The sequence below is a fragment of the Borostomias antarcticus genome (assembly GCF_949987555.1).
Source record: "Borostomias antarcticus genome assembly, chromosome: 23".
Lineage (NCBI taxonomy): Eukaryota > Metazoa > Chordata > Actinopteri > Stomiiformes > Stomiidae > Borostomias > Borostomias antarcticus.
The window spans coordinates 17,075,112-17,096,183 of record NC_140256.1 but is presented as its reverse complement, the minus strand read 5'-3'; the positions used below and the strand labels follow the sequence as shown (position 1 = coordinate 17,096,183).

The 21,072-nt window shown below is 43.1% G+C and overlaps 3 protein-coding genes across 4 annotated transcripts; 1 reads left to right on the top strand and 2 right to left on the bottom strand.

Moving 5' to 3' along the window:
- Window positions 1-1,491: 1,491 nt before the first annotated feature.
- Window positions 1,492-5,846, bottom strand: LOC311324988 (E3 ubiquitin-protein ligase TRIM35-like). Of its 2 annotated transcripts, XM_084457612.1 has the most exons (7): window positions 5,744-5,846; window positions 4,469-4,882; window positions 3,827-3,922; window positions 3,494-3,724; window positions 3,376-3,398; window positions 3,165-3,289; window positions 1,492-2,560 (listed from the first exon to the last, which is right to left on the bottom strand). In XM_084457612.1, exons 2-7 carry the CDS (start codon window positions 4,871-4,873, stop codon window positions 2,013-2,015), a joined length of 1,428 nt encoding a protein of 475 aa, XP_084313738.1. In that variant the 5' UTR covers window positions 4,874-4,882; window positions 5,744-5,846; the 3' UTR covers window positions 1,492-2,012. The 2 variants fall into 2 exon arrangements, with proteins under 2 accessions (XP_084313738.1, XP_084313739.1); XM_084457613.1 differs by lacking the exon at window positions 1,492-2,560 and having other exon boundaries at window positions 2,961-3,289.
- Window positions 5,847-6,841: 995 nt separating this feature from the next.
- On the bottom strand, window positions 6,842-10,567 carry hspb11 (heat shock protein, alpha-crystallin-related, b11; the record flags this gene model as incomplete). The annotated part of the gene is made up of 5 exons (XM_084457325.1): window positions 10,421-10,567; window positions 10,153-10,259; window positions 8,251-8,319; window positions 8,112-8,155; window positions 6,842-6,934 (listed from the first exon to the last, which is right to left on the bottom strand). The coding sequence occupies exons 1-5, from the start codon at window positions 10,546-10,548 to the stop codon at window positions 6,842-6,844; spliced, it is 441 nt and encodes a 146-aa protein (XP_084313451.1). The 5' UTR covers window positions 10,549-10,567.
- A 195-nt stretch (window positions 10,568-10,762) lies between these two features.
- smn1 (survival of motor neuron 1, telomeric) lies at window positions 10,763-18,208 on the top strand. Its single transcript, XM_084456984.1, has 8 exons — window positions 10,763-10,877; window positions 11,650-11,721; window positions 11,869-11,988; window positions 13,203-13,391; window positions 13,538-13,699; window positions 13,925-13,999; window positions 17,764-17,871; window positions 17,985-18,208. The coding sequence occupies exons 1-8, from the start codon at window positions 10,830-10,832 to the stop codon at window positions 18,039-18,041; spliced, it is 831 nt and encodes a 276-aa protein (XP_084313110.1). The 5' UTR covers window positions 10,763-10,829; the 3' UTR covers window positions 18,042-18,208.
- Window positions 18,209-21,072: the final 2,864 nt, after the last annotated feature.

Here is a 21,072-nt window from a genome sequence, read left to right as displayed (position 1 = left end):
TTCTGCACCAACAATGATACAGTAGCAAGAGACAATAAATCTCAATATTGGGATGATCATTCAGGCACGCATGTCATATTTTTATTATCTTTCCCAGGGCCCTGCAGACCAGCACAGTCTGCAGACACTGTTCTACTGCAGTTCCTCAGTAAACAGTGTAATTGGGGAGGGAGTCCCACAGGGGCCCACTAGGCACATCCCTCTGTTGGTGACTGGCTTCAATAGAGAAGCACAGAGGGGGCCTGGGCCCTTTGTCTGAATATCGGTGGGCCTGGAGGGAGTTGATCGCTGGCCGGGAAACCATCTGGCAACCCCCACTGCCTGTCCAAATGTCCCTATTTCTATAGGGGTATTCCAATTCAACTCTGGAGGGGGGTGGGGCGTGAAAGTGTGGGTAATACCAATTTGAACTCCCCTGTTCTTAATAAGTTAATTAGCTCCATCTCTCAGTCAATATGGCTGGAGGATTATCTTTTGTGTGTCCAATGATGATGGACACTTATCATTAATGTCCAATCCTCTATTTTTACTACAGGAACAGTGATACATTCATATTCATTCAAAAACAAAATGTTAAAACACAAACAAGCAAGCACATTGTTAGTGTGTTTGCTGGAAGAATTAATAACATGTTGCTGATTTTGGAGGTTTTTCATACAAAACAGCTGGTTTTAGTAATTTTGCCTACATCATGATCACGAGACAACAACAGAGGCGGGGAATGTAATAAACCTATCAAGTAAGATACTGAGCCCTAACCACCTGTCTAACCTTAATAAAGGCCTATCATTTGTTCCACATCACACGGATAACAAACTTGATGCCAAAGTCAATTTCTTTAAGTTTTCAAGAACACTAAGACTTATGCCTTAAGAATGTCCTCTTGATATGTATGTTTTTCAAATTTGTATCCATAATAGTAAAAGTGAAATATTATGTTCCCAATAGATATATTCTCTAGAAAGCAAAATCGAACATTGTCCTCCTCGTTTTCTCTTTATCTTATTGTTTTGTTCACTGAGCATTCCTAAACATAGCCTATTTTCACATGGTCTATTGTTTAAATGTATATATTGGGACATGGTTTTTATGTCATGGGTTTGGGTGGGGTATTTATGAGTATTTTTATTATTTTTTTTAAAATGTCTTATTAATAACAAAGGATTTCACAGTGTGTATACTTGAACCCAGGTAATGGTGGGGGACACGCCCCTTTGGGCAGAGCTGAGAAATGTTTGTCCAATTGAGTACCTGCACCCATCCTACTTATTATGGTTCAGTCACAAAGGTGGTTCAATGTCTTGAGAAAGGTCATGTAGACCGAAACGTTGACAATAAAAACTACAAAGGTGACCAGCTTTTTATTGTTATGCAACTACATCATGATCATCAACATGAAATTCAAAGGATTCTCTTCTAAATGTGCTGCTCATGTACACGCATCAGAATACATATGAAGATACTGTCATGCAGATATAAAAACTGGATGGATGTGAGAAAATCTATTTCAGCCTCTTGAACAGTTTAATATACGTTGACCATAAACCCATATTAATAAATCCATTAAATATTTTCAAGATGAGATAGAAGACAAAATTTACAACTAAAAAGTACTACTCAAATAACTAGTTAATGATAACTACTTGAGTTCAAAAAAAACAATGGGCCAGCCAAGAGTGTATGCCCAGCTTACTTATTCATATTGTTGTAAAGTGAAAGAAAAATAAAAACATAACAAAACAGTGTACTGTATATCTGTCAATCAAGAAGCAGCTCACCTCTCTGACTATCTGAAACTCTCAAAATCATTTCAACTCTGTTCATTTGAGACATGCACCTGCAAATGTACAGTATATGATCAACTTAAGTCTTGTGATGATTAACCTTACTGTATAACCTTACTGTATCTAAAATGTATCTAGCAAGCTCCTGTAATAGAGTGCATGTCTGCGAGCCAAGGACAGAACACGGGTATACTGTAGTACAGTCCTTGAATATGATTCAGTGGTTAATCACTCTTTACGGGCTCCTCCCCTGCTGGGCCTTCTCACAGTCACAAAGGTTTTCATTGGTAAGATCTTTAGTCCATCATATGAGTGAAATATTGGGAAGACTTTGCCAATGAACATGTGTGTAATTGTGTGTAGATGTGTGTTATAATCAAGGTCAAAGAATGACAGCTTTCCTTTGTCCCAGTCCAGGTGCACTCTGATCCTCTGAGGTTTTGGACTCACACTGATGCGAGGGTAATTATTTCTCCTAGAATCCTCTACATAGATACCACAGGTAAACATCATAACCAGGAAGTTATCCCAAACATAAGGCTTATTGACCAACTCTGTAATCACACCTACTTTCCAATATCCGCTGTCCCCAACCTCTACATCCCAGCAGTGAATGCCTGAGTTAAAGCCCACAGAGCCAAGCACCCCCGACGTTTGTAAGTTAACCCTCTCTGGGTTGTCAGGAAGCCGTTGTTCTTTACCAGATCTCACACTTGTCAAATCTCCTGATGGATATAGATGGTTCTCTGCAGTATTGGGGTCCAAGATGACAGGAGCTGAACAAAGAAAGTTATAAAACTGGAGTCTTCAATAACATGTCATTGCCGTGCTCATTCACTGATTTGATTTAATTTTCCCAGCATGCAGTATCTTGAGAAATGCAGTATATTGTTACGAGGTCTATATTTTTCAGCATTAAGCTCTTAGTCAAAGTGTGTATGTATATATGTGTATTACTAGATAAATCTATACAGCCTGCTCCTAGACATAAACAGTATATTTATACAGACTGGATGTACATTTTTTAATTTTGTATTCTATACTGTACACATGCTGTACATATGAATGTATATAGTCCCTGTGCTTCCTCTTTTTTATGCTACTACACGTACTAGTGTCTTTTTTCCATCCTTGCTGTAATTCCACTACTGAAAAAACACATTTCCCCTGAGGGGATCAATAAAGTATCTATCTAATCATAGTTCATCACTCCATCATCATTTGTAATGTTTTATTGTTATTGACAATGTTTTAGTGTTAAACGTAACATTTGCCTCAGAGTCCAGTCTCATTCTGATAACACTACAGTAGATAAATATGACTTCAACCACAAATCTGAATCATCAAATCACTGTAGTTTCCTTTAAGCCAAATACTCACTGTACGTGACAATGCTGTGCATCTTCTCCCAGACTCGGAATGTCATGTTTCCCAGGTGTTTGGCCTCGTCTATCAGTCCCCCTAAAACCCTCTCTGGGTCTGGCTGGGTGGTCTTGGCTGAGGCTCTGGAGGAACATTGTGGAGTTACTGGGGGGTTGGTTGCATAAACCACCGTGAACAAAATGACAGTGACAGGAGTGGTCTGACTTACCTGACCATGGCAGCCTTGAAGTTCTGTGGAAGAGTAAGAGAGTAATTTCCGAAGTTTGAATAGCATTGGGCAAAGCATGCATACTGAATATGTACATTATTCATTAGACATTATATACCTGCAAGAAGGAGATGTCTTTTTCTTTCAGTCTCTCAGAGAGGCCTTTAATCGTCTCTGACAGGGAAGCTATCTCTCTGTCAATATCCACAATCTTTTTCTTCATCCCCTGACTTTTTTCCATCTCTTCTTTCCTCAACGCATCTATCCTTGCTGCCTCTTCACTGCGAAGAAACTGGTAAAGCTTTTTGAAGTTATCCGTTATCTGCTTCTCTGTGTTCTGGGCCTGGATCTGGAGAGGAAGGGAGCAAGTTGATTAAAAATACAATAAGTAGCCCTGCTTCCTTCCACAGACCTCACAACATTTGTTACATCTATCATTCAAAAGTCATACCTTGATATGTTTTGAGATTGCATTACATGCGATTTTGATTCCATGGAACAGCTTCAATTTACACTGTAAAGTGTCTACTGCAGTCTTAAGCTGAACCTGAAATAAATAATAAAATAAAAATAAAAAGAAGTTTCAGAAAAAGACATCCCACTCCGACATGACCGGTTCTAGCTGGTTTAGGATTGCTTATTACAATAAACTACTGCTTAACAACACAGAATGTCCAAAAACACGTTCAATTAATGACAGAGCTAAGATAAACTACTGCTGTCTATGGATATCTAATGAATATTACATCTACTTCAGACCTGCAGCCTGAGAGAATTCTAATTTACACCAAAGACACATTTTGTTAACACTCAGCAGATCTGGGTCGAAATATTAAGCCTATTTGAAGTCTTTTCAATTACTTTAACGTTTACTGGAGTCTGCCTGGAGGGTCGGGGCGTAGGGTGGGGACAATCGATTGGTTCCATTTTGGCAGACATTAACAATCGTGCACAGATAATTAGTTGAAATGATTAGTCCAAATAGTATTTTGTTCCGGGTATGACACTTAATTCAGACTTGTGTCCACCTTTGCATCGTGTTGCCCTCCTCAAATGAGTTCAGGGTACATTTTCAATCGTCATCCCTGCCTACCTTATAATCTTGTACAGCTTCATTTAAGGGAATGCAGTCATGCTTCTTATGGTCTCTTGAATCCCGACACACCACACAGATGGGCTGTTTATCCTCAAGACAAAAGAGCTTGAGTTTCTCACTGTGCAGACTGCAAAAAAAAACAGACTCCTCTAACGTCCTCTGACTTCTCTCCTGTAAGAAGGCCTCACAAAGGTTCCTCAGAGCCAAATTAAGAGGAGGGTTATCCGATGAAGATGTTTTCCTGCACGCTGGACATTCCCGAAACCCTCTCTGTCGCCACCACTCATCAAGGCAGGCTTTACAGAAGCTGTGGCAACAGGACAGGAGGACAGGGTCCGTGAAGATGTCACAGCACACAGGACAGGTAAGGTCCTCCTCTGGGAGAAACGACCTGGAGGCCATTCCCAATTCCTTGAGGAGAACAGACATATTAATACCCGATTTAGTTAGAAACAGAATCAGATTTTTAGCAGCACCTTCATTAAAAGCAATGTTTGTGGCAAGTTCCAAATTTAAGTGACCCAGTCAAAGACAGTGGCCCAGTCAAAGTCTATTTTGGTAAGTTAGAGTTGAAAATTCCATGGCAGTTTCACAAGAACATTCTCCAATCGCCTCACTGTTTATAGCCTATCGTGTCCAAATTAAGCAATAAACCCATGGATGTATTAATATAATTGTTATTGTTTTATAACAGCTAGGGGGCGTTGTTAGGCACGACGCGAAGCGGAGCCAATCAGAATCAAGAACCAGAACTAACCGTTGTATAATCAAGGTTAGGCTACATGAATGCAAGATAAAACTTTCATCACAGAACTGTATCTGAATGGTCATGCATAGAAGTATTCTAGCTAGTAGAGGGGCAGGTCGTGTTTGCGTGATGACATAATGAGACAGGACAGTATTATGATTCTTTCTGAGCAAACTTTTGGCGAATCTCGAAAGCGAAAGTAAAAGCACAGGCTGAGCTGGATCTTGTTTTGGTGAATTCTGCTTTAAAAACTCTAAACGGTTAAACCTATGTCTAACCATAACCTAAACCTAAATACTAAAATGTATGTATGGCTAAACTGCTTGAAATAGGTATGCCTAGCCTAGCCCTTTCAGTCCTGTAGTCGCATGCTCGCTCATGCCAGAAAACAGTCATTTCCTGCTCCATTCACTTCGCCGTCTAAATAAATAGGTGTCGGCCTATTTAGGAGAGGTCCTAAACCTTGTAGTCAAATCTTATAGGGTAACCTACAAGACGAGGCAGCAGAAGGACGTATCGATTACCTGTTGATGCCGTCTTTTGGTAAACTAACTGGTCACACAAACGCTTTCACTGTCGGTGCATCAAAAAACGTGTTCCTCCTCCTCCCCTCGATCACTACCCGCAAGTATCCTATCAGGGAGGAGAGGAAACGAGGAACCGAGCGAGGGAGGAGGAGATCATCGGGACACATCGTTCACTCCCACATCAGACGCTGGGACAAATACTGACGACGTACTGTACCAATTGATTACAGTAGAAACAAACCCACTACAGTTGCGTTCAGGTAGAGTTACTTCACCCTTTGCGAGGTCAATCTGAGAAATGACCTTGCAAATGTTTTTTAGTCCACTTGGCTGTCTAACCAACCAGCACAATGTGGGGCATGAGCATTTTAGGTGCCTTGCATAAGGGAACAATTGTGTTTGGCTGCACCTGTCCTGAGCTAATGTTAGGCTCTACTGATGATAGCAACTCTGGTTCCAACTCACTCTCCACCAGATGCTTTGGTCTTTCAGGGTTTCAGCAACAAATAACAAATATTCTCGGTTATTTAGAAACATTTGAGATTGTGCAAATGTGCTCTTGAAAAGGATATCCAAAAATTATTTGTATCCCAGTGTGACTGAAATTTAATTTTCAATTGCAAATATGAATGTTATTGATTACATTACAGTCATTTAGCAGACACTTTTATCCAATAATTGCATTTAACGTAGGAAAAGCCAATATACTACTACTTGCCAGAACTCACATGCTCATCTCCTTTCTAAAACAAGTGACTAAGAGCATAATCTAGTGCTGAAGGCAAAGTGCAAGAATAGCAATCTAAAATACAATAAGTGCTTCTAGGTCTCTGGGCCTTTCTGTGCACAGTTTGCATGTTCTCTCCGTGTTTGCAAGGGTTGCCTCCCAAAGAACCCAATATGAAAAACATAGACCCTCAAGCTCCCGATTATTATTAATTGAATATTGGTGAATCTTTATTATTAAAAAAAATAAACATGTAACAACAAAATGATTTACATAACTATACAATGCATAACATCAGATATGCAACTAAATCACTTGGTGAAGATTGAAGCTGTACATCACTGTCAGAAGATATTGTAGTAATATGTTCATCCTTCTACCCTGACTCTGTGAACAGACACAAAGTGGTCATATCCTGAGGTGATGGTGAAACGCAGGTGTGTTGCTCTGGTTCCACTGAGCTGTGAACAGAAGAGAATAATTTTGCAATTGTTATTCAAATATGGCTTATGCCTTTAAGTCATAACAGTCTAGTCCACATAATCATGACGGCACACACACACATTGCACCCATTGTATATATAGAACATCGCTCATCAATCACACTACACTCTGCACACACACACTCCATTCTGTATATATTGTGTAATTTGCATTAGTGCCTTTCTTTTTATTGATTATATTGTATTTTGTATTTGCACTGTATTTTGCATTTGCATACAGGGACTGCAGATGCAAATTAGCCTAAGGCTAACTCTGGTGCGATGCATCAAATGTTTTTACATTTATGTTTTAATTGCACATGGTCCCTTCCAAATAAATTTGAAAAAAAAAATAATAATAATTTGCACTATCATGTATTTGCACTGTCCTGTGTTGCACTCTGTCCTACTGTATGTCGTCTCCATCAGTGTATGCCATTACCGTAGTCAAATTCCTACTATGTGTAAACCTAGCCCTGGTCCAGGTCAGTATACTATTCGGGGCTATACCTCCCTGCCAGAGACCATTCATTGTGCCATAAACTTTTATCACCGAGTCTACATTACCGCATCTACAGGTACAGACAATATTATTTCGTTACTCAGCAAAGTGAAGAAATTTTTCGAAAGATGAAAGATTTTTTTTCTGAGGTGGCTACAGTTAGCCCCCCACCTTTTATATTTTTAGTAGCATTTTGCACACAAAAAAAAGCACATATCCACTGGTATCCACTTGCCTGGATTTGCGACCCTAATCAGGTGATCTCACAGGCTGTCTATGTGGAGAGAGATCATGTGATCAGGGTTGTGAAGCCAGGCTAGTGGATATGGGTGGATATGTACTGTTTAAGTGCAAGAAGTGCTTTTTAATATAAACGGTGGGGGACTACAACTGTAGCCACCTCGGAGAAAAGGCTTTTGTCTTTCGAAAAATGTCTCCACTTCGGTGAGTAACGAAATAATATTGTCTGTATATGCGTTAATGTAGACCAAGTAAAAAAAGTCTATGGCGTAATGAATGGTCCCTGGCAGGACAGTATATAGTACCAGAATATAGCCTCGAATAGAGTACCGACCTGGACCAGGGATAGTAGAACCATATACATGGGGAATTACCTGATCTTAAATCTCTAATTAAATATGGAGGACAACTTACTGGAATGTCATTGGTTTGAAGACTCCCTTCGGTGTGTTCAAATTCTGAAACAAGAGAATAAATGTTAAAGATCAACGTTAATTTGTGCAGTTCAGCATAATGTTAATTAATTTATATGTGAAATTTAAAACATATTTACCCTTCTCTGCAATAGATTCAAAGTCAGTAGCATCATCTGAGGTACTCTTCTCAATTTTAAGATTCTTAACTGAAAACAAGATCAAAGGGACATCAATAGCCTACCTTACATCAAATAAAACTGGTTCAATTCAGTGGTTTATGAGGCTCGGTGTTGCTCATACTGTATACTATACTGTACTGTATACTATGCTCATCAACTGCATCACACCCGGTGTTCTGAAGAGTTGGCCTACCTTCTAAGGATGACCTGCCACCCATTATATTATGTTTAATTCATGGGTAGCGCATCCCATCAGGAAGAACATGTCTATCAGAATGTCCTACGACCCATTTTATTGTGCTTAATTCATGGGTAGTGCATCCTGTCAGGCTGGACATTTTGAGACATTTTGACATTTCCTACCTCACAGGATGCGCTACCCATGAATTATGCACAATAATGGGTTGTATAGGACATTCTGATAGACAATTCCTCTCTGGCAGGATGTGCTACCCATGGTTTAAGCACAATATAATGGGTAGCTAGTAAGGCATTCTGATAGACATTTCCTACCTGAATGTCTATCAGAATTACCCTATAGTGTGCTTATAGCGCATCCTGTCAGAGATGAAATGTCTATCAGAATGCCCTATACGACCCATCATTGTGCTTAATTCATGGGTAGCACATCAGGTCAGATAGGAAATGTCGAAATGTCTATCAACATTTCTTACCTGGATGCACTACAATGAATTAAACATACTATAATGGGTGGTAGGTCATCCTGAGAAGGTAGGCCAACTTTACAGAACACCGGCTGCTACATGAAAGAACTGTGCATTTACAACATCACCCCCTCCCTTCAGGACTGGGTCTCATGAAACTTTGGTTTGCTCGCTCAGTCGCTGGCTACACATGTAACGTTACTTAAAAGCGTACATTAATATAGCTATAGGTATACTGGCTCTGAAACAATCGTGAACAGGAGCCTCAGTCATACCATTATAGCTGTGCATAGTCACTAGGGACATCAGTCATACCATTATAGCTGTGCATAGTCACTAGGGACATCAGCCATACCATTATAGCTGTGAATAGTCACTAGGGACATCAGTCATACCATTATAGCTGTGCATAGTCACTAGGGACATCAGTCATACCATTATAGCTGTGCATAGTCACTAGGGACATCAGTCATACCATTATAGCTGTGCATAGTCACAAGGGACATCAGTCATACCATTATAGCTGTGCATAGTCACTAGGGACATCAGTCATACCATTATAGCTGTGCATGGTCACTAGGGACATCAGTCATACCATTATAGCTGTGCATAGTCACTAGGGACATCAGTCATACCATTATAGCTGTGCATAGTCACTAGGGACATCAGTCATACCATTATAGCTGTGCATAGTCACTAGGGACATCAGTCATACCATTATAGCTGTGCATAGTCACTAGGGACATCAGTCATACCATTATAGCTGTGCATAGTCACTAGGGACATCAGTCATACCATTATAGCTGTGCATAGTCACTAGGGACATCAGTCATACCATTATAGCTGTGCATAGTCACTAGGGACATCAGTCATACCATTATAGCTGTGCATAGTCACTAGGGACATCAGTCATACCATTATAGCTGTGCATAGTCACTAGGGACATCAGTCATACCATTATAGCTGTGCATAGTCACTAGGGACATCAGTCATACCATTATAGCTGTGCATAGTCACTAGGGACATCAGTCATACCATTATAGCTGTGCATAGTCACTAGGGACATCAGTCATACCATTATAGCTGTGCATAGTCACTAGGGACATCAGTCATACCATTATAGCTGTGCATAGTCACTAGGGACATCAGTCATACCATTATAGCTGTGCATAGTCACTAGGGACATCAGTCATACCATTATAGCTGGTCATAGTCACTAGGGACATGTTCCTGGACTCAGCGAAGCGGATGATGAACTCTTGAGGGAACATCCCAGTGGACATCCAGAAGGTCTCAGTCTTCCTGGTGGGGAGAAGGCACAGCCAACTAGAGCCAAGGGTTCACATCACAGTTACATAGCTAGCAGACTGCTGCCTTCTAGTGATTAGAAAAATCATCAGAAAAAAAGTAGAGGAAACCAATGTCTCTAACTGATGCTAGCCAGGTTTGCTAGAACGCCTCACCCATCGAGGATGTTCTCGGGGGGGTGACTCTCGTCGCAGGATGCAGCCATGACAACCCGAGCTCCCATGACAACCCGAGCTCCCGAGACAACCCGAGCACCCGAGGAACTTAACGCCGGATCGATCATTTCAACAAGTAATTAGATATAAGCGATGCAACTTGACGCGACGTTACGCGAATCTATCCCGAAACAAATCAATGAAAGCACTCAGAAGGTGCTGGCCACAGTAGCTGGTGTGCGACTAGCTAGCTCGCTGCGAGGCGGGGTGTGTTGCCAAGCCAACGAGTTGGTCGCAGGTTTTATTCGTCATCAATGAACGTCAGCGACGTTACGCACGTTACGCACGTTGTCTAAGACGTGTTGTTCAGTTCAGCTAGCTACGAGAGCATCGAGAGTCCTCCGTCTTCATGGCTAACGGGTGTAAAGATGTGCTTTTTACTCGTGGTTCTGGGCAAGTAAGTGAACCAGCTCGTTACTCTGCATGGTAGCAGACAGAGAGTGGATGGTTTTGCCTGCTGTCTTACTATAACAGTAGCTAGCTTGGTGGCTATCTGGTTAGCTGCTCCCAGTAGCATCATGTGGGTAGCTCACTTGACTAGTACCTAGATATGAGCTACTTAGTTGTAGAAAGTTGTACCTTACAGTGAAAGATATCAACTAAATACCGACAGCTTGCTTGCATAACTATTAGGGCTGCTCGATTATGGCAAAAATCATAATCACGATTATTTTGATTGATAGGGATCACGATTATTTAACACGATTATTCATAGATTTTTTTTTTTTAAATCAAAGGTTTTAACATTTTCTCAACATATCAAATTATACATTGACTTTGATAACAATTAATTTATGAAATGTTGACAGAGGCTTTTCTTTTTAACAATGTTCTTTGGATTAGATCCATTTCTCCAATGGGAGACAAATAGTGACCCTTGACCTTGAGGTCAAGCACAGTATAGCTCTGCAGTGTAGGGTGCACTTGATCTGTGCAAAATCGTTTTATGGCGATTATTTTGTTTTAATGATCGTTGACAGTCCAAATCTTAATCTAGATTAAAATCCGATTAATCGAGCAGCCCTAATATCCATCTAGGCAGTGTCAGACAGGTGTATTGTTTTGTTTACCTGCTAGCTAGCTTCCGGTCATTGGTTTTAGTTTTTAATGAAAAGATACAATATGACTACCGATGACTGCAAAATGTGTTTTTTGTCTTTGTCCTCCAGAGTGACGATGGAGACATATGGGACGACACAGCACTGATCAAAGCTTATGACAAAGCAGTGGCATCCTTCAAGGTGGCATTGTCCTCACTCTTCAAAGCACCCAGCGACAATGCATTGGCACCTATCTTTTTGACTTTGACAACAGTATACAACCACCATTGTACTTAAACACAGCTGTTGTGTGGTATTGTAAACTGAACTGTTAACTTTCACCGCCAGACTGCCCTGAAGGGTGAAGAAGAACCACCACCCTCCAAGAAGGACTATCCAGGAAAGAAACGGAAGAACAACAAAAAGAACCAAAGCAGAAAGAGGTGTAATGTCCCTCCAGAAAAAGAGGTGGGTAATATCATATGTATGTATGTATGTATGTATGTATGTATGTATGTATGTATGTATGTATGTATGTATGTATGTATGCAGGGCTGAAAATTAACTTTTTTGCTCACCTGCCAAGGGGACTGGTAGATGAAAAAATCCACTGGCCAAGTATATTTTTTACCGGCCAAAATAATAAATTGCCTTTTTTGTCACATTATACATTTGTTTTAATACTTTTCATTCAGATAATAGTATTATGTTGAATACATGCTTAAGGAAGAGGCCAAAGTAAAATTTCCAATTGTTGACTTCGCCTTCTCCACAGTTGTCGACTGTAGTAGCGCACGTCCCCTGAGGTAAATGGGAACGATTTTCTGTGTGCGAGTAGCCTCGCGTCACCAGTCTCTCCTAGTGCACAAGGCTCTGCAACAGTCTTGTGACTGAAAACTTTAGCTGTGTTCGGAATCGCTCCCTCGTTCCCTCACTCCCTATTCTCTATATAGGGTTCACCATGTAGTGAACTACCTAGGGAACGGAGAAAATGTAGGGTACATGCACTGTTCCCTGGAAATCAAGTGGAATTGTGGGTAATAAATAGTGGACTATATAGGGAACGAAAATTCCGTGGAGAATTCGGACACTACAAACAAAATGTCTGACGCCCTATATAGTGCACTATATAGTGAATAGGGAGCGATTCCGAACACAGCTTTTATTTTGGTGCAGTGGGGGAGCTATTTAAGTGCAACACACAACAAACAGAATGCCGGTCTGCGTCTATGCGTTTCGCAACATAAGCGATAACACCATTGAGTTTAGGGTTAAGGAAGACCCTAACCCTATCCTTAACCCTAACCCATAACCCTGACCCTAACCCTAACCCTAACCTTAACCCTAAACTCTATGGTGTTCTTGCTAAACTGGGTTGCGAAAAGTAATCTTGCCACCGGTCTATGGCATGGATGTGGCGACATCGCACGCATAATTTATTACATGACTCTATTGGTACAAACATTTACCCGCCAGCGTGGCGGATAGCCTCCGAAATTTAGTCGCCAAATGGAAATTTTACCCGCCATTGGTGGGTGGCGGGTGTTAATTTTCAGCCCTGTATGTATGTGTGTGTGTATATATATATATATATATATATCGAAATCGATAACGGTGATCAAATGATTGTACAGGGAATTAATCCTGCTTAACAGAAGATCAATTGCTGTTGTGGGTTGCAGTGGTGTGTCGGGGACTCCTGCTGTGCCTACTGGTCTGAGGACGGCCATCTGTACGCAGCCACCATCTCCTCCATAGACCAGAAGAAGGGCACCTGTGTAGTCGTGTTCACAGACTACGGCAACGAGGAGGAGCAGGACCTCAGTGACCTGCTGTCTGAAGGCTCTGAAGCAGAGGAGGAGAACAACGTGGTGCGTCCACCAGGATGCTAGTGGAGATGGTGCAAAATGCCTGATTGTTGTTCATAATGAGAGGACAGTCATATTGTCTTAGACAGTGGGCAATCATTGCATCATCTGAATTAGGCCGATTGTGTGTCTGTTTTTATCTTTTGCAGGTCAAGGAAGCTGAATCTTCGACGGAGGAGAGCGACAGGTCATCCACACATCCACCGTCACACACAAAATCCAAATCCCCCAAAGCACCTCCCATGTGGGCTCCTGGCTTCCCTGGGTTTCCGTACCCCCCTGGCCCCCCACCCATGCCTGGCTTCAGAAAAGTAAGTACTTTGAGACCCTCACTGCTATCTCTGTATGATAGCAATTCAAAATCTGTGGTTGCTGTACTGTAGGTATACTGTATAACTTTAATTTAAAGCTGCACAATATTCAAGACTGATGGAACATACGAGTGAAACACGTTTGTAGCCTCACGCTGTGAAGTTTGACTGGTTCTTTAACTGGAGATCAGAGACTGATTCAAGCCTATGTCCTACTGTCTCTAGGGAGAAAGCAAACGCTCGGGTGCTACTGGCCCCGCCCCTCCAGGCTGGCCTCCCATGATGCCCTTTGGGGCCCCGGTAAGACAGCAGTACGCATACCTCTCATAGCATGGCGCTCTCATGTATAACTCCCTCACCCCTATGTGCACGGGGCTAGTATTACCGGGGGACTTCTGTGATTTAGAAATGACCCCGTCTGTGTTGCGTGCGGCACATTAGGTATATGTACATATCAGTGAAGTATGTATTTAATTCAAATTTTCTGACATTATTCCCCGGATATAATAGGCTACTAATATTGAGTGAAGCAGATTATTTAGATATAACAAATCATTTAAAAAGTTCAACTTGCAGCAAGCCTATTTCATTTAATGCTATACTATAGGCTATTCTTTTAGGTCACACACCCCTGTTTCTGTAGTGGGCATTCGATAAAAGGCTCAATACATTGATCAATATCAAAGTAGCTGTTGCAGGTGGTCTCAGATTTGTACCCACACTATTTGTTTTTCATCATTTTAAATTAAGGCCGATTTATACTTCATTGTACGACACTTTTGAAAGTGTCGACAGAGAAATTACGTCACTGTCGCCACTTTTTGGTGTCAGACAGGGGTGCCTTGCACCTAACAAACTTTCTAATGTCGCAGACGTTCCGAATCGCATACCTCTACTTCTTACTACCAGTACCTACTACAGCTACCCTTAGAAAGTACATACTTTGCAAGCAGTAGGCATCCAATTGGGACATACTACCTTGTCATAATATTGCGCCTTGATATTTGCCCACATCCGTCGCTGTCCATAACGCGTCATTCGTCTTCAGCTGTCACGAATGTCACGACTAGCACGTGACGCACATTTCCGCTGCGCACAGGATTGTGGGTCAGAATAGCCAGAAAAGCCTGCTGGCTTGCATACTGCAAAATACGACCGGATGTAGTAGGACATCCTGGTATTTTTGCCATACTGCATGTGACATACTATGCATTGGGACATACTACATCCTGTTTTGGCATACTATATAGTAGGGTAGTATGCGATTCGGAACGCAGCGCGTCACTTTCGTCGCACAGCTGTGATTGGATAGCTAGATAGAAGGCACGTTGGTTGCTATGGATCAATCAGCCATGCGTCTGCAAGTTACCATGGAGGTGATCAAACACTTTGCTGAAGTATAAATGCTAAATGTCGTTCAAACTGGGAGACTGAGTATAAATTAAGCTTTAAGCTGACAATTAGTGGGAAATGATTAGCGTGCGAGTTCTCATTGAATTACCAACAATTTTCTCACATTATTTACTTACATTACAGACTACTGTTTTCTAATATTATAGGCTGTTGTCAGACGTTGCAGCATCAGGACCTGATTGATAATGAAACAAAAGCATAAAGAAGGTTCTTTAAAAGGTTCTGTTTGTATAACTAACTAGAGACGATGCTCGGAGAGCACAGACCTCCCCCCAAGAATGCGTTTCGTGGCTGTGTGCGCACGTGCGTACGAGTAGAACATGTTTGGTATTGCAGCAATCATTCGGTCGAGAGCTTTATGCAAGTCAAAACCCCGAGAAATAAGCAGTCCTGAGCCTAAGTCCAAGACATGACTGGAGGTGAATGGGCGGTGGTGTTTGGGCGGCTCTGTGGCGCCCCCTTGGTTCGGAGCCGGCGGGGAGCAGTGCGGGGCACTCCGGGCTCTACCCCCGCACACCCCAGTCCAGACCCTGTGTCTCTACCCCCCCACACCCCAGTCCAGACCCTGTGTCTCTACCCCCGCACACCCCAGTCCAGACCCTGTGTCTCTACCCCCCCACACCCCAGTCCAGACCCTGTGTCTCTACCCCCCCACACCCCAGTCCAGACCCTGTGTCTCTACCCCCCCACACCCCAGTCCAGACCCTGTGTCTCTACCCCCCCACACCCCAGTCCAGACCCTGTGTCTCTACCGCCCCCACACAACGAGCTTGCTTCGTTTTAAGTTTTTTAAGTCGTGACACCCGGCCCGTGATTTGGATCTGCTCAAATTTTGTGGAGGCCGATGCTACACCACTCTACCGAGTTTCATGAAAATTGGTTTGGTAGTTTTCGCATAATCGTAATCCAAAAAATGAATGGAGGTGAATGGCTGGCTGCGTTTGGGCGGCTTGTGGACACGCCCCGTGATTCGGATCCACTCCAAAATGTTATGGGTTCTAAGTTGGACCATGCTACACCCTCCCATCAAGTTTCGTGGAAATCGGTCCAGTCATTTTTGCGTAATCCTTCTAACAGACAAACAAACACATGCACCCTCCCACACACGGCACTGAAAATATGACCTCTGGGGCAGAGGTCATTAGGTTTGGTTCTTAACTTTACGGTAGCCTGTTTATATGGTTTGCCATATACACATTTTATTCGGCGAATGTTCTACTGATGCTGTCAGCCTACAAGTGTCACCAAAAACACCTACTGTCCTGCTGTCAGCTGTAGAACTTGAAAATGTTGCCTCACTCTCAGCTATACAGATGACCAGTAAAACATTGTTGCTATCCCATTAACCATTTACTAAAACAATTAGTGCAATGTAGGCTAATCCTGAAAAACACCCTACTGGAGGAGCGAAGTTCTGCAGTCATCAACTGTGAATTCACACTTGATCCATGCTGTGTGGTGAGATGAGCCTCCAGAATTTGCACTCAAAATCCTGTCAACTCTCATTTATTGCCAATGCAGCCTCCAGAATTCTAGACCAGGAAAGGGGCAGAAAAAGGCACAGAGAAAATGAAAAGCCTTGCAAAAAGAAAAAATACACAACCCTACATCACCGATATGCCGATTCGCGTGGGACTAATATTATCAGGTGACCCCTAAGTTTGGCAAAATATGGTAGGTAATTTGCCGTGGAATTTTCACTTTACAAATTACGGACATGGCAGATTTGCACGGGATTAAGATCACAGATGACCTCTGCAATTATTACAAATGACGCGAGGTCCCCAGGTCATGCTAGTCCCATGTGAATAGAGCTATACAGTAGTCTAGCTCCTCAGCCTGCACACTGAGGCTCAGTCCTGGTACACACAGTTACAGCCTGCACACTGAGGCTCAGTCCTGGGACAACACAGTTACAGCCTGCACACTGAGGCTCAGTCCTGGGACAACACAGTTACAGCCTGCACACTGAGGCTCAGTCCTGAGACAACACAGTTACAGCCTGCACACTGAGGCTCAGTCCTGGGACAACACAGTTACAGCCTGCACACTGAGGCTCAGTCCTGGTACACACAGTTACAGCCTGCACACTGAGGCTCAGTCCTGGTACACACAGTTACAGCCTGCACACTGAGGCTCAGTCCTGGTACACACAGTTACAGCCTGCACACTGAGGCTCAGTCCTGGAACAACACAGTTACAGCCTGCACACTGAGGCTCAGTCCTGGTACAACACAGTTACAGCCTGCACACTGAGGCTCAGTCCTGGTACACACAGTTACAGCCTGCACACTGAGGCTCAGTCCTGGAACAACACAGTTACAGCCTGCACACTGAGGCTCAGTCCTGGTACACACAGTTACAGCCTGCACACTGAGGCTCAGTCCTGGTACACACAGTTACAGCCTGCACACTGAGGCTCAGTCCTGGGACAACACAGTTACAGCCTGCACACTGAGGCTCAGTCCTGGGACAACACACTTACAGCCTGCACACTGAGGCTCAGTCCTGGAACAACACAGTTACAGGTTACAGGGGCCACCTGGGTTGTATCACAGCTAGACATAGGGCCCCCTGTTGAGTTGTTTCCTAGTTCCATCTCAACATTTATTTTGAGCTTTCTGATAAGCGCCTTGTGGTCTCTCTGCCAGATGATCCCCCCCCCTCCCCCCATGGGTGCAGACATGGAGGATGATGAGGCCATGGGCAGCATGCTCATCTCCTGGTACATGAGCGGCTACCATACTGGATACTACCTGGTATGTACTATGTACAGTAGGCCCTCCTCATCACAAGTCTGACCTCGTGCTGGATGTCGAGTGTGTAGTGGAGAAGGCACGTGGTGAAGTTGTTCTCTTCTTCTCTGAAACAGGGGTTGAGACAAGCCCGTAAAGAAGCAGAATCCAGAAAGAAGTCTCATCACAAGTGATCCTGATCCGATAACCAGAAGTTCTAAGCAACGAGTTCAGAGAGGGGAAACGAGAGTAGTCAGTTTTTTGAGTTGTGAATGGACTGTTACTTTGCTCTATGAATTCCCGCGTCAATGTTGATTAGTTGTTAAGTTTTGTATTCTTTGTAAATAAATCGAATAAAGGTTACCTTGGCATACCTTGTATCCTGGCTTTATTGTAAATCCATTCTTCTGTATTATGGTGTGACTGTTTCATGTGTGACAATTTACTTTGATAGGCTGCTCAGTCTAGCTTTGCATTTGTAGTAACACTTTTTGTCCAGAAGATGTCAGGCTAGTCCTATGCGCTTCCCTCCATGCATCCCAGTCATAGTCAAACAGGAAAGTCTACATGCCACTTTCACCTTCTCCAAGTTTTATTAGGCTACTTTACAGACTTATTCTACAATAGATTGAGTTAAGTTTTTTTTTCTGGCTGCCAGATCTCCAAGTACCAGGATAAACAAACAGCATGTGATAATGAAGGACATGATGGCAACCTGTGCTCTCAATGACAGGTCTTACAACTATCTGTTGCTGCTTGCCACCTCATGCCGCCTGCAATGTTTCCAGCCAGGAATCCAAACATTGTCAGAATCAAAATTTGTTGTATTGCCATGCAGTTTTTCAATGTAGGCCTACTGGGAATTGGCTTTTGGTCATGGTGCATAACATGGAACAGGGTGCACGGACGAGACAGGACAGTGCAGAGAGCGATTGTGATATCGCACATTCTTTCACATTGCTCTAATGATCACAATTGGTTTTTTTAACTATTAATGTGTAGGTCATGGCCTTGACTAAGAGATGCCAAGACTGATCTGAAATAGACAGCCACTATCATTACACATTATCAGCTAACTATCCCCACCTAACACAATAGGCCTCTGTGCTCCTTGTGGAGAGCAGTCCCCAGCCTCCTATAGCTGGACTATAGCCATCACCAAGATAGGATTACCAGGAACCCGGACAGATCCATCCCTCCAGTATTTTCCCCTCATCAGCGCCAGAAGTTGTTTAGGCCAGTGCACTCTTTACGAGCCTTTGTCATTATCCCAGAAACCAAGTTTATCTTCTTGACATGATTAAACGTTAACCCCCATAGAGTAAACCCACACTGGGGGCTTCCGCCATAGAATTGTTGTTCATATCACGTGGACAGCGAGAGGATTCAGAATTACTTCTCATTTAATGCTACTAACTCCTCAATATGCTGAGAGCAGACATTTCATTTTTGACTTATCCTCCCTGATACCTTGATACTTTCAAAATCCTCCCTCGTCATTACAGGGTAATTCACTTACTGTTATATCCTGAGGTCAAATCCATTAGTGGACTGGGCTACTGTTATGGTTAGAGCTGGTGTGGAACTAGTACATAGAGAGAGGCTTGTACAGCACAGCAGTACACTGTACATATATAGTACATACTTGGTGCATGTAATTACAGGGGCCAGTGAAAACTGCTGGCTCGGTAATATGTTCCCTATGTACAGGGAGCAGAGGTTTCCTGCCCACTCCTCTGGCTCTGAGTGTGTGTGTGTGTGTGTGTGTGTGTGTGTGTGTGTGTGTGTGTGTGTGTGAGTGTGAGAGAGAGAGAAAGAGAGAGAGAGGGGCAAACAGAATTGGTTCTGTGGTTGAGATGACAGAAGGTTATTGTTTCCTATTTTAGACTGTGCCCTCAAGCCTCAGCTGTTCTATAGGAACCACTCTCAGCTATGAGACCAGCTCTTTGTTTGAGTTGTGTAGCCAGCATTTTATTACTGCTGTTCCAGCGTTGGCCACTGAGTTTGACGCTAAGCAGACACTGTTAGAGAGTGAGAGAGTGTGAGCCTGAGGGAGAGATGGAGAGAAGAGATTTGCTGCTTTCCCTCAGTCTGAACTCGGGATCTGATCCAAAGGCAGATCTATGGAAATTTGGCATAAACCACTTATACCTCTCAAGGGGGATATCTGAGTAAGGGCTGTAGACATGGGTCAATATCACTCTCGGGGGGGGGGGGGGGGGCTGAGAGTCAAGCCCCTCTTTTCTCAGAACAGAGCAACACAACTGGGGTCCTCACGGGGTCTTCCCCAGCAAGCAGTTCAAAAAGGGTCCGTCCTGGGAAAGCATCCCCCCCACCCCTGTTATTTTATCCCACCCCCCTTCTGGCCACAGAGGCTTGTAGCATGTAAACATAATCTGCTTTTCACACAGACACGGATATCCAAGTGGGGCCACATTGCTGCATGAGGTCCAGCGCCTTTGGTTATTGACTCAAACCTCTCGACGACGAAACATCCTGTTTTTAAATGAATGCCTGGGGAGAAAGACCACTGCACAGTAAACACCACATTCTGCTTCAGTACAATCTCAAAAGAGACTCGCATGTCTGAAACGTGAGCTGGTTTAACAATCTACTGCGGGACTGGAAGGCCACTCCTCACATTAAAGACGCGTCAGACGGAAAAGTGGAGTAACAGCAACAATGGTCCCTCCCACGACTGCATGTGAAGAGAGACTAACTGTAACAACTGCATGTAAAGAGACTAAATTTAGATTTCAGACGTGGCGGGTAGACAGACAGGCCATTTTATGGTTCAGCCCATCTGAATTGCAGTGAAAGCAGCCGTATAATAACACCCTGATGATGACCAACATCATCCAAAGCATCACATCTACTGACTGAACAGAACACGATGCAACAATAGGACGATGACTCGTATGTGGAACAGAATGGAGGCCAGGAAGTCTTATTCATAGGGGGTTCATTAAAGTATATCTATCTATTTCCGAGAGAACTCATAGTCTAACTACTGCTTGACTGCTGCGGCTTAAGATTAAAGTAAAAGTGTGAAGTGTCTGACTGCCCACACTGCAGTGTAGCTGCCGGTGGAATGTGTCCTCTACATTTGACCCATCCAAGGTAGGAGCAGTGGTCAGCCTGACCGGTGGTGCCCGGGGAGCAATTTGGGGCTCATTGTCTGGCTAAAGGACACGTTGACCCGCTGCCGGGAGGAGCTGGAATCAA

Excerpts from the sequence above, each read along its gene's own strand:
- LOC311324988 (XM_084457612.1), bottom strand. The coding sequence starts at position 4,873 with ATGGCCTCCAGGTCGTTTCTCCCAGAGGAGGACCTTACCTGTCCTGTG. Across the intron at positions 3,923-4,468 it reads AAGCTGTACAAGATTATAAG|GTTCAGCTTAAGACTGCAGT; the intron begins GTAGGCAGGGAT and ends TATTTATTTCAG. Across the intron at positions 3,725-3,826 it reads CAATCTCAAAACATATCAAG|ATCCAGGCCCAGAACACAGA; the intron begins GTATGACTTTTG and ends CTTCCTCTCCAG.
- smn1 (XM_084456984.1), top strand. The coding sequence starts at position 10,830 with ATGGCTAACGGGTGTAAAGATGTGCTTTTTACTCGTGGTTCTGGGCAA. Across the intron at positions 11,989-13,202 it reads ATGTCCCTCCAGAAAAAGAG|TGGTGTGTCGGGGACTCCTG; the intron begins GTGGGTAATATC and ends TGTGGGTTGCAG. Across the intron at positions 14,000-17,763 it reads TGATGCCCTTTGGGGCCCCG|ATGATCCCCCCCCCTCCCCC; the intron begins GTAAGACAGCAG and ends TCTCTCTGCCAG.